The 12494-nt window shown below is 40.1% G+C and overlaps 1 protein-coding gene across 1 annotated transcript; it reads left to right on the top strand.

Moving 5' to 3' along the window:
* Positions 1 to 1478: 1478 nt before the first annotated feature.
* csnk1e (casein kinase 1, epsilon) lies at positions 1479 to 11519 on the top strand (the record flags this gene model as incomplete). Its single annotated transcript, XM_079261009.1, has 9 exons — positions 1479 to 1554; positions 1731 to 1841; positions 3142 to 3290; positions 8322 to 8550; positions 8651 to 8821; positions 8905 to 9053; positions 9129 to 9327; positions 9730 to 9875; positions 11487 to 11519. The coding sequence occupies 9 exons, from the start codon at positions 1479 to 1481 to the stop codon at positions 11517 to 11519; spliced, it is 1263 nt and encodes a 420-aa protein (XP_079117135.1).
* Positions 11520 to 12494: the final 975 nt, after the last annotated feature.

Below are 12494 nucleotides of genomic sequence, written 5' to 3'. Positions count from 1 at the left end.
AGAGGGGGAGAGAAGGACCTCCAGTCCTACCGTTTTCTTTTTGTGGAATAAAAACCAAACAAGCTGGATAAGAAAAGATCCTGCAGGGAATCCTCCAGAACCGCACGGCTCGCTCGGTTTGCCCTTCTTTTTTCCCGTATTGTGTGATTGTGTGTGTGTGTGTGTGTGTGTGTGTGTAATCTCCGAGGTTATGAGCCGTCTGAAGCCGCGCAGACACGTCGCTGTCCAGGGTCCTGAGTGAGACGGAACCACAGAGCCGGTGAGGAGGAGGTGTGGTTGTGTGTGTGTGATGTTTGTGTGTTAGTGTGTGGAGGGGGTGTATGCTGGCTTGTCAAGGTGTCTGGAGGCGTGTGTGTATGTGTGTGTGTGTGTGTGTGTGTGTGTAATGGTGTTGTGGTGATCTGGGTCCAGTGCTCAAACAGAGTCGTGCTGGTGGGGTTTCATACGGAGGGTGCGGTTATGGGAATTATCTGACCAGACACTGTGTGTGTGTGTGTTTTCTTTTTTTATATCTAATAATTATGTTATGCTTTACATTGAGCACCTCACCCAGTCCCAGTTTAGTGCAATTTGAAGTGAAGTATGAAGTCTTTGAAAATAACGCGAATTCATGTTTTCTTTTCTTTTCTTTTCTCTTTTTTTTTTTTTTTTTTTTTGCTGCATTCGTGGGTCTCCGTTTTGTAACACTGACAGTGGAGCTGGAGGAAAATGAGATGTTAGAGGGTTTGGTAATACGCAGCAGTGGGATGCTCTGCCTTATTTTTCCTGCAGATGAATGACCTGCAACCCTAAAGGAACTTAGTCAACGATAAATGCAATGTCAAAGTGGTTATAAGCATCTCTGGGGCCTCCTCTGTCCATTTTAAAAGTCCCCGTTTCGTGGCTGTGCACACAGATACAGCTTGGGTGAGGGGAAAACGTGACTCATTCAAATTTTTTGTCAGGGGACTCCATCAGAAACACAGAGTTTATGCAAATGACTTCTACACAGGACCAGACTGCTTTGAAGTGTTTTGGGAAGAGTGTGTGAGATGCTGATCTGGCTGACCCCCTGCAGCTCTGAATAAATCATGTTACACAACTCCACCCGCTGTTGTCATTTATTTTGCTGCGATGTTGTCTGAAGTGTATCATCACATCCTCTGCTTTGCTTCCATTGAAGTCACATACAGTCACATTGAAGCTGGAAGTCAGCAACATTTTCTTTCCTAGTTTCTGTGATGCACGACGTCATTGTTACCGCTCTCTTTTTCCCTTCACTTTTCATTCCTTTTCATCTCTCCTGTCGATTTCTCCCAAGCCTTCAGTTTTACTTTCCTCTCATGATGACACAGCATGGCTTGTTTCGAATTCTTTAGTTTAAAGTCCGCAGCTTTGCACCACGGTGTCCTTTGGCTCTATCGATCAGCAGTGATTGATGACAGCTTTGTGCATGTTTGTGTGTTTACCCCTTCAGTGAGTTGCAAAGCTTGGGAGCAATGGAGCTGCGCGTGGGGAACAAATACCGCCTCGGGAGGAAGATAGGGAGTGGATCCTTTGGAGATATCTATCTTGGTGAGGTTCTGAGCTTCTTTTTTTTTCTTTCCCTTAACTGGAAATATCTAGTTAAAACTGCAGCACTTCCAGATGTGTTTTTGTTTTTCATAAACTGGAATAGTCATCCATCTTTGCCCATTTTCAGCTGCTGACACGCTGCATCTGCTCTTCCTCTCATGTGTTGCTCCCATCAGGTTCAAACATTGCCACAGGAGAGGAAGTAGCCATCAAGCTGGAATGTGTGAAGACCAAACACCCACAGCTCCACATCGAGAGCAAATTCTACAAAATGATGCAGGGTGGAGGTAAAACACCCCAAGAGAGATCTTTGCAAGGCCGTGAAAAGGCAGCGAGGAGTTTCAGGGGTACTGAAGGAATTCATTCATTCATTCATTCATTCATTATCCTAACTGCTTAGTCCGATGAAGGGTCACGGGGAAACTGGAGGCTATCCCAGCAGTCTTTGGGTGAAAGGCAGGGTACACCTTGGACAGCTCGCCAGTCCATCGCAGGAATTCAGGACATTTACTGTTATTTATGAGATCTCCCAGATATTTCACAATATTTAAGGGCTTTTTAGGCCTGTCCAGGATCATTCAGGGACACTGAAACACATCTTTGACAGGAATTAATGACCACTTGAGTCAGTTTAAGGTTGCGCTGAGATGCAGCCTGTTTATGATGGACTAATGGATGTAAAATGAATAATTTAAGACTTAACTGATTTCTAGAGGACAGTCCGCACCGTGTAGGTATGCATATGATAAATAATGAAGAAAACATGCATAAACAGAGGAACATATAAGGTTATGTCTGCTGCAGGTGCTGACCATGAAACATACATTAATAAGTGGTTGTAATGTTACTATTTATGGTTGTGCACAAAACGTTTGAACCATCTTTAAATGTTTTCATATTTTCCTTCCAAGAAACCAGACCTCCTTCTAATAGTCCAAAGTGGCCTTTAACAAAGGTTTTTGGGGCTTTCTGAATGGACTTATCAGTCCAGTCTTCATGCTTTATATGTTCCAGAGGAAAGTGAGTTTACTTTAAGACACTTAACACTAAGTTATGAATTATTAATAGATCAAAAACAGACCAAACTGAGGGATGAGCGAGTGTTATGATTACACACGCTTTAAGCGACGTGCTGAGTGTTTCCTTAAAGAAATCTTACGAAACTTGACAAGCAGAAGACAAAAGAAAAAGTATCAAGCCTTAAAAAACCTGTCCAGCAATGCGGTCTGAGAGAAATGTCCTTGAGAAGTAGTGAAAAGTCCAGCTGACTCAGGAGCTGAAAGGTGCATCTGGACCTTCAGTTTCATCAATCTGCTGTTCACTGAAGCCTCATCAGAAATGCTCTCCATGGAAAGAAGATGAAAGAAAGAAAGAAAAACATGGAGTAGAGGTGGAGGTAGGCTAAATGTGACAAGAACAAGACAGAAAACCAGTAGCAACAGGTTCGATGGAAGGGATGAAACCTGGACCTTTAAGTTATGAAGGACGACTTTTTCTGAGTATTGTTTATAGATAAATATAATCATGTTTACAAACAAATATAATCTTATTTTTACCTCTCTGTCTTCCTGTTTTTACACCCAACAGTTGGAATCCCCTCCATTAAGTGGTGCGGGGCGGAGGGCGACTACAACGTTATGGTGATGGAGCTCCTGGGTCCCAGTCTAGAGGACCTGTTCAACTTCTGCTCCCGCAAGTTCAGCCTGAAAACAGTCCTGCTGCTGGCTGACCAGATGGTGAGACTGACTGACTACATAACCGCTCAGGTTTAAGGGCTTCGTCTTCATAAAGACGTTCCTCAAGCTCCGATAGTCATACTAGGAACATGTAAACAATTATAATCAGAACATTTAATTACTGAGCTGTTCAAAAGGCCGACAACTGTCATAACTTTGCTCTTCCTTGCGCACAACAGAAACTGGGGGCTGGAAAGTGGGAGAGATTTGGGTAAAAGCGTGATGCTATTTTTAAACTGGCACTAAATGGATCATTCAAAGTCTGAAAGTAATTCCAAACAAAATCTCTGAAGCTTGTCTGCAGTCTATGCCCTCCATTTCTTTACCGTAAAACCTCAGTCAGGACAGAGCTCGGTCTTTTATTTCCCTTTCTGTTTCAGCACCTTTAATCCCACATGTATCATGTTAAATCTGTCATTTCTGCTCTGTATGTATTTAATCGGGGGCTGCACAGTGGTGTAGTGGTTAGCGCTGTGGCCTCTGTGTTGGCTCTGTACCCTGCCTCTCACTCAAAGACTGCTGGGATAGGCTCCAGCTTTCCAGCAACCCTTAACTGGACAAGCGATTAAGAAACTCAGTGACTGACTTTTTTCATATAATTGTGTTCTCACCTTTATCGTTGTTCGGTCTGCAGGTGTTGTTGAAGCCATCTTCTTATTGAAGACACGTAAAATGATGTGTACATCAGCAGAGGCTGATGCTATTTTTCACCAGTTCCGATTATTTAACTAATATTTCATCAAGCAATATAAACTCACTAGTCCAACATTAAACACACATGACGTGAGGATGTGAAGTCTCTTTTAAAGTCACACTGCTGCTCAACACCAAAACAGATCAAATAAAGCAAAATGTCCGTATAAATGTGCAGCATATAACAAAATCAAAGGCCAGAGACATAAAATATTTCATTAAAACTGTTTTTATGTTGGTATCTAATCACTAAATAAGTATGTTTTTATTCTCTTAGAATGAGCCATTTATATTTACTTGTCATGGAGCAACATATATGACAGTTGCCATATTTTTGCCACAATTTTTACTACGGTGTCTGTGAATGGACAAACTAATCCATCTGAGCTTTAAGATTACATTTTTCTTTCTTTTCTTTTTTTTTCCTTTTGGCCTTTATTTAACAGTAGCTTGAGAGGAGAGGGTGTCAGAGACCTGAGCAGAAAGAGACAAGCAGAAAATTACTGTATTTTGACTTTGTGTTATATACTGCAAAGTACTCTCTGGATAAGTAATGCATTTAAAAAGCCGCATGAAAACATGTTTATATATGTGGAAGAATTTTAAATAAGTCATTTCTATGACCACATTTACCACTAGATTTCAGTCATAGTTACGCACAGCACTTCTTTTCTGTGGAAGATCTGTGGGATCCTCAAAAAGCAAGTCAGAAATCTAACATTTCTCACAATCTTACGTTTTCCAGTGCAATTTTGTCTTAAAAACAGAAAAGGAAATATTTAACTAAGTTGTTTCTTGATTTGTTTGTGAAGACAGGTGGAAGACTTGTCAGGTTGTCTGATGCTTTCATTCTTTCCTGCAAAAAAGTCCAATAAGATGTGATAAAAACAGAGGACAACTGTACTGACTTCATATTCATTTTCTTTTCTCTTTTTTGAGAATATATTTTTATTTTAATTGCAGTTTTATAAGCTATAAGCTAAAAAAAAAAAAAAAAAAAAGACTACTCAGACACACAAAGAACTATTAGCTGATAAGTTATTTAACTGTTGCTGTGCTGATCAGTCGCTCACTCACATTTTTTTCTTCCTGCTAAACATGAAATTCAAAGTATTTTTTTAACACCGAGCTGCTTTTCCAGCCTTTGGGCTTCAGACGAAATCATCAGGGTTTAGTCAAATTTATTTATAAGCACGATTAAAACAAAAGACTTTGACCAAAGTCTTGTACAATAATAAGAATAGCACATAATAGATATAAAATGTGAGAAAACAGCACTAATTAATAAATATAAAAAGATCAGTCTAAAATAAAAGCTAAGGATTTGTTTAAAGATCTTTAAAAAAAAAAAAGTATACACAACAAGACCCTGGAGAGGAACCTCAAGACACCCAGAAGCATCTGATCAGCTCATTTCAGAGGGATGGGGAGAGTTAAAAGGTCAAACACTTGAAAACAAACAGTAAAATCTTTAAATCCACTTTAAAACCTGCTCTACTTGGCACAGGTCAGACAGAATAACATCAGTTACCATAGTTACGCAGATGACACGCAGGTTTATATTACAATGTCACCAGGAGGACGAGGACCTGGACAGGATCTTGGTAAATGCATCAAGGAGATTAAACTTTCTTCAGTTAAACAAAAACCAAACTGAGGCGATCGTCTTTGGAGCCAAAGAGAAACGATGACAGGTCAACACAGAACTTCCTTCTATACACCTGAAAACCACCAACCAGGCCAGAAATCTGGGTGGAGTGATGGACTCAGACTTAAATTTTGAAAAACACATCAAGGGAATTACAAAGTCATCTTACTGTCACCTAAAGAATATATCAAAGATAAAAGATCTGATGTCAGCAGGACCTGGAAAAACTAGTCCAGGCTTTCATCTTTAGTCGTCTTAATTACTATAACAGCATTTTTACAGGTTTCTAAAAACTGTCAGACACCTGCAGCTAATTCAGAGCTCTGCTGCTCAAGTCCTCACTAAGACCAAGAAAGTGGACCACATCAGTCCAGATCTGAGGTCTTCACACCAGCTGCCTGTCCACCAGAGGATAGACTTTAAAGTTCTGCTGCTGGTCTATAAAGCTCTGGATGGTTTAGGACCAAAGTACCTGAGAGAACTCGTGTCCCATTATGAACCTACCAGACCCCTCAGGTCATCTGGATCCAGTTTTCTATCAGTTCCTAGAGTCAAAATGAGACATGGAGAAGCTGCATTCAGCTTCTATGCTCCTCATGTCTGGAACAAACTCCCAGAAAGCCTCAGATCAGCTGAAACACTCAGTTTATTTAGATCTAGGTTTTAGACCCTCCTGTTCTCAGCTGCATTTCAGTAGTTTTTATTCAAAGTTATTTTGAGTTCATTTCAATTCAAAATCTGCACTTTTCTTTACTTAATGTTCAATATTTCCCTTGTTTTCTTGTTTTTAATTTTAAATTATGCTTCTTATTTTCTAATGTTTTATTGTCTCTGTAAAGCCCTTTGAATCGCCCTGTTGTTGAATTGTGCTATAAAAATAAACTTGCCTTGCCATTAAAGTGGTCTTCATGACACGACCACGTTTCTCTGCCTGATGATGAGAAAGCAGAAACTGACTCGAACCTGTTTAAAGACTGTTACAATACATCTCTAAGTAAGAGAACATGATTCACTTTCTCAGTCAGACAATAAGAGGAAAGGACTAACCTAGCTGGAAGAAGCTAGCTCTGACAACTATGTTTTATTTGTTTACCAAATTAAAAGCATGATCAAAAATCACTTCTATAGTTTTTACAGATGTTCTTCTGTGGAGCTCCAGAGGTCCAAGAAGGATACGCTGGATTGCATGGAGGTTAGGGGCCTAGACGACACTACTCTGGTTGTGTGACCGTTTAACTTTAGGAAATTTGGTGCCATCCAGGGTTTTACGTCCTGCAGGCTGTCTAATAAAATGTTTAGCAGAGGTGTTTAAACAGTGTTTCATCCCAGAGACTTAAACACCAAGGCAAGTTTATTTCCACAGCCCAATCCAACAACAGGGTGACTCAAAGTGCTTCACAAAGACATTAAAACATTAGAAAATAAGAAGCACAATTTGAAATTTAAATATGAAGGAAATTGAAAAACAATAATATCGTAATCAATTCCAGCTTACAAGAAACATACAGTAAGCAGATTCAGAATCATGAATCATGAATCTTCTTCTTCTTCTTCATTCAGCATCACTGATGGTCTTCTAAAGCTGTCCTTCTAAAACTGGGGGTCCCAACATCATTTTAAGGGGGTCTCCACATTATTGTCACAAAAATAGAGCCTACATTTATTAAATAAATTTGGGATTTATGTTACAGTTGTAAAAAAATCAATGCAAAAAAAAAAATCTGTGAAATTATTGCATTAATTTTTAATGCATTAAATGCATAAACAAGGTAAACTTGTGTCATATTAAAAATACAAATGTGGTCTGATCTTAGGGAGTGAAGCTTAATTTGGGTTTCTACCTTATTCCAGCATGAACCAAATCCACCCAAACACATTCTAACCTCATAATTTATGAAGATTTGGACAATTTTCAGCTTTACATTCAGCGAGTGGTCACAGGAAGAATCATATATAAATATATATATCTATATATATATAGATATATATATATACATATATATTTATGTGTATATATGTGTGTGTGTATAAATAAATAAAAAACAGTCAACCTCTCTCATGCAGTAACGTGGTATCTTTGGGGCCATGGTTCAAAATGTTTGAGGAGCACTCGTCTAAATCATAACACATCATTATCCATCATTTCTTTTACTACAAAACAAGAGTTTTCTCACTGAACAATTTCTTTTCCAACAGCATAACACCTCATAATGTATGTTGTCACACTGACCCCTTGCACCTCATTTAGTCTTTGTTGCTTTTCTAAAGGTAACAACACCAACTTTTTAATCATCTTATCTCCTTGTAACTAAAGTTTTTTTTTCAGTTTAATCTGTGCAATATCCTCTTTTCATAGTCAAAGAGGTGAAGTTGGGAAGAAGGAGAAAAAATTCACTACATCTATGTGTTAATCTCCTCAATTGTATCCCAGTTTTAATGTTAACACGTTTAGCATAAAACCGTTGTGATGGTGTGTAAACATATAAACGTGCTCCACTTATTTCACACCTGAAGACTCTGAGAAGTTTTTCTTTCTTAAATTAAAACCTGTGTTGTGTCTTCACTGGTATAAGTAAAAAAAAAATAAAGAGCCTCTCTGCTTGGAAGATCCAAACCCAGAAATGTTGTTGTATTGATGTGTGTTTGTTAATGGGCTTCAGCGTCACCTCTCCATCTTCTCTTTGCTCCAGATCAGTAGGATCGAATACATCCACTCTAAGAACTTCATCCACAGAGACGTGAAGCCTGATAACTTCCTGATGGGGCTCGGGAAGAAGGGCAACCTGGTCTACATAATCGACTTTGGCCTGGCCAAGAAATACCGCGACGCTCGAACACACCAGCACATCCCCTACCGTGAGAATAAAAACCTCACCGGTACGGCCCGCTACGCTTCCATCAACACCCATCTGGGCATCGGTAAGGCAACGCAAACATGCAGAAGCTGTCCTTGACATGAAGGATGTCGGTGTTTCCTTTGTCTCCTTCTCTCCCATCTGTTTTGTCTTTTTCTCCTCAGAGCAGTCGAGACGAGACGACCTGGAGTCCCTGGGCTACGTTCTCATGTACTTCAACCTGGGTTCTCTGCCCTGGCAGGGCCTCAAAGCTGCCACCAAGAGGCAGAAGTATGAACGCATCAGCGAGAAGAAAATGTCCACCCCCATTGAGATGCTCTGCAAAGGATACCCTTGTGAGTCAACGTCCTGAAGCATCAGAAGATTGAGTCACCTGTCTTCGCTTGTAAGCCTCCATTTTCCTTCTTTTGTCTCTCAGCTGAATTCTCCACCTACCTGAACCTGTGTCGCTCCCTGCGGTTCGACGACAAGCCGGACTACTCCTATCTGAGGCAGCTCTTCAGGAACCTTTTCCACAGACAAGGCTTTTCTTACGACTACGTCTTCGACTGGAACATGTTGAAGTTTGTGAGTGTCCCGATATTGCCACATCAGGTGAAAATGTCTTTTCAAGCTTGCCTTCACATCTACATTATGTTTCAGGGAGCCAGCAGGACGGCGGAGGACGGGGACAGGGACAGGAAAGAGGGGAAAGAAGCGGAGGAACGAGCAGGAGGAGGCCAGAGGGGAGCTGGAGGCCGAGCTTTGCCATCTGGTCCCAACCCTTCTGCGGCCAACAGAGGCAGGAATGAGGCGGATGCCTCTCCTTCCAACCCGGCTACGCGTGGCGTCCAGCAGTCAGGTCAGGAAGGTTTTTCTACTTAACACAACAGAAATTTGAGGATATTTACCAGAAATGGTCCAGATTCTTTTGAGACTTAGTAAAAATATCCCCGACAGATATGTCAGGATTCTGACTCTGTTCAATACCTTGACCGCAGATACTTCCGGATGTGTCCGCAGGTCATATTAGGAGCTCATATATCACAAAAGTCAGACACAACTTGCATCCGGACACAATATATGTCCTCATGCAGTATCTTATATCTGTATATCGCCAGACATGAAACATGTTCCAAAATGCACCAGAAATAGTCCGGATTCTTCCGATATCCCCGACAGATATGTCAGGATTCTGGCCCTTTTCACGCAGTGAGAGTGAAAGCTTGTTTTTAACTCGAGCTGCCTCTGTGTGTCCGTGCAGGTAACCGATCTCCTCAGGCAGGAAGAGCAGAACGAGCCGAGCGAGAGAGGAAGGTGGCCATGAGGCTTCACCGTGGAGCCCCCGCTAATGTCTCCTCATCTGACCTCACCGCACGCCTTGACCAATCACGCATCACCGCGTCACAGGTAGGAAGCCTTAAAGTGGTTGCAGATTTCATGTGCATCAGTTGCGTTATCCTAATGTATATGTTGGAGCTCAACGCACTGCTGGGATTTAGTGAAGCAGACTAACTGTTGTTAAAGAAATACACTGCTGTCTTCTCTTATGCAGTATTGCAGTATTATTTTTTTAATGGAGAAAATGGATAAAAAGGCTCTTTCTTCTTTTGGATTGCTGAATTTTCTGCTTCGCCTGCCATTGATGGAAATACAAACTTGTACAGAATGCAAAGACTAGAAATGTTAAAGACTGAAACAAATGCATTCATAATCTACACATAATTACCACCAAGACAATTAGGCTATATGAATACTTTTTGTGTCTGTGTGGTTATAGTCTGACAGGGTACAAATACAACATAGACTAATCCTCCAAGACAGGCTCCTCTTCTTGGGATTTGTAATTAGACTCTTTCTGCTCCTTATTTGTTAGCTTTGGATCATGATTGTATCTTGCAGCAGCTATTCTGAATCTTCATGGTTATGGTTTTGCACAGTAATAATATTAATAAATTCACCAACCAATTTATTGGCTTCACCTCATCAATTGACTTTTAACACAAATCATTAATCAACCAGAACACATGGCAGCAACTCAGTACATTTAGGCATGTAGACATGGTCAAGTTCAAGCTGAGCATCAACATGAGGAAAAAATGTGATTTTATTGATTTTGGTACCAGACGGCTCGGTGTGCATGTTTCAAAAGCTGCTGATCTACTGGGATTCTCACACACAACCATTTAAGGGAATGGTCTGAAAAAGAGAAAGTATCCGGTGAGCAGCGGTTGTTTGGACCAAAACGGCTTGTTGAATGACAGAGAAGAATTAGCAGACTGGTGCAAGATGACGGAAATACCACAGTAATAACCGCTTAAATAACCACTTTGCAAAAAACATCTCTCACAATACCTCCAACATTGAAAGGGAGAGGGTAAAGCAGCAGAAGACCCTGCTGGGCGTCAGCTGAGGACTGAGGTTACAATTCACACAAGCTCATCAAAACTGGATAATAAAAGATCGGAAAAAATGTTGCCTTTTTTGATCAGTTTTCATTTCAGCTACAGCGCTTAGATGGTAGGGTCAGAATTTAGCCGAAACAACTCAAAAGTATGGACACAGCCTGACTTATAACAGTCAGTCAGTACTTTCTGAGCTTCATTTAAAAACAACAGCCTGAGTTTTGTTGCTCATCCCTTTACAAGCACAACGTACCGTCTTCTGATGGATACTTCCAGCATGACAATGCACACCAAAGCTCAACTCCTCTCCAACTGGCGTCCTGAACATAATAAGTTGACTGAACTTAATGGTCTCCATAGTCACCAGAACCAGAACACAGCAGCTGTAGGATGTAGGATGTAGGATGTAGGATGTGCGGCCGAAAAATCTGCATCAACTGTGTGATGCTTCATGTGAATGTTAAGCAAAATTTCTGAGGAATCTTTCCATCACTTTGTTGAATCTATGACGTGAAGAATTAAGGCTTGAAATGAGAATTAAGACGACTTACAAGGCTTGATGATGCATGGAAGCAAAGTGTGAAAAGAGTGTAATTAGTTTTCTCTCTCCATGCAGGTCAGTGTGCCATTTGAGCATCTGGCAAAGTGAGATTCACCTCACTGACCTGCAGGTCAGTGGCAGGTATGGACACAAAAACACACACTGCTTCCTGAAGCTATTCTATCCTCAATGATCACCAAGACCATAGTTGAACCATGAGCTATAAACCACGGGTTCAGTGTGAAACTGAAATTATAGTGTGAAACTGAAATTATAGCTATTACTCTCATTTTTTTTTTTTTTACCACAGTCATTTAAACACATAAATGATTATTATAAAAAGTTGAATTTTGAACAAATCAGGATGTGTTAAGTTTCGCTCAACCAGACTGAAAAGTAAAATTGATACATCTGCTTAAGTCTTTCTTTGATTCTTAAAGTTTGTTTTTTTTCGCAAATCCAAGTAACATTGCACATTGTACAGTCATCATTTTCTGTGTAGTCTTTTATTTAGATTTGATGTCATCTCTTTAAATGTCCAGCACCTGACTTTCAGGTGAAAGTAAACTGTCCCGTATAATGAGTAGGAAAGTGATATGTTTACTATTAATAAATTTTGGATTGATACATATAAATAGCTGATCATAGTTTTTTTAATGATACTTTGTTTTCAAAATTCCTTTTCAAACAGTCTGGAAACTGAGCCAAGGCATCGTCGAAAAGACTGACTGGAGAATTGTTTTTCTACATCATGAATAGGGGGGGCTGTGTAAGACTTTAAATAAATTTAAAAAATACTATTTTATTTTAGCTAGGTAGCTCATATTTGTAAGGAAGAATAAAGGCAGTTTTTTTCCACAGCTCACAGAATCCAGTTAAACGGTCTGGTGAGGTGCCAGGTGTCATCTGAATTCTTTATTTTTTACAGTTTTAATGAGAAATCACACACTACATTCCTTTAAAAAGTTTAGTCATGTATTTGTATAGAATCATATAAATTACCTGAGAAATATTTACACTTTGAACGAGGGGAGCCTTTAAACCTTTACATGTGTTAATCGGTAGAAGCAGCTGGTATGTAAA

Source organism: Telmatherina bonti (genome assembly GCF_933228915.1).
Source record: "Telmatherina bonti genome assembly, chromosome: 21".
Taxonomy (NCBI): Eukaryota; Metazoa; Chordata; class Actinopteri; order Atheriniformes; family Telmatherinidae; genus Telmatherina; species Telmatherina bonti.
This window is presented reverse-complemented; position numbering and strand designations above follow the sequence as displayed.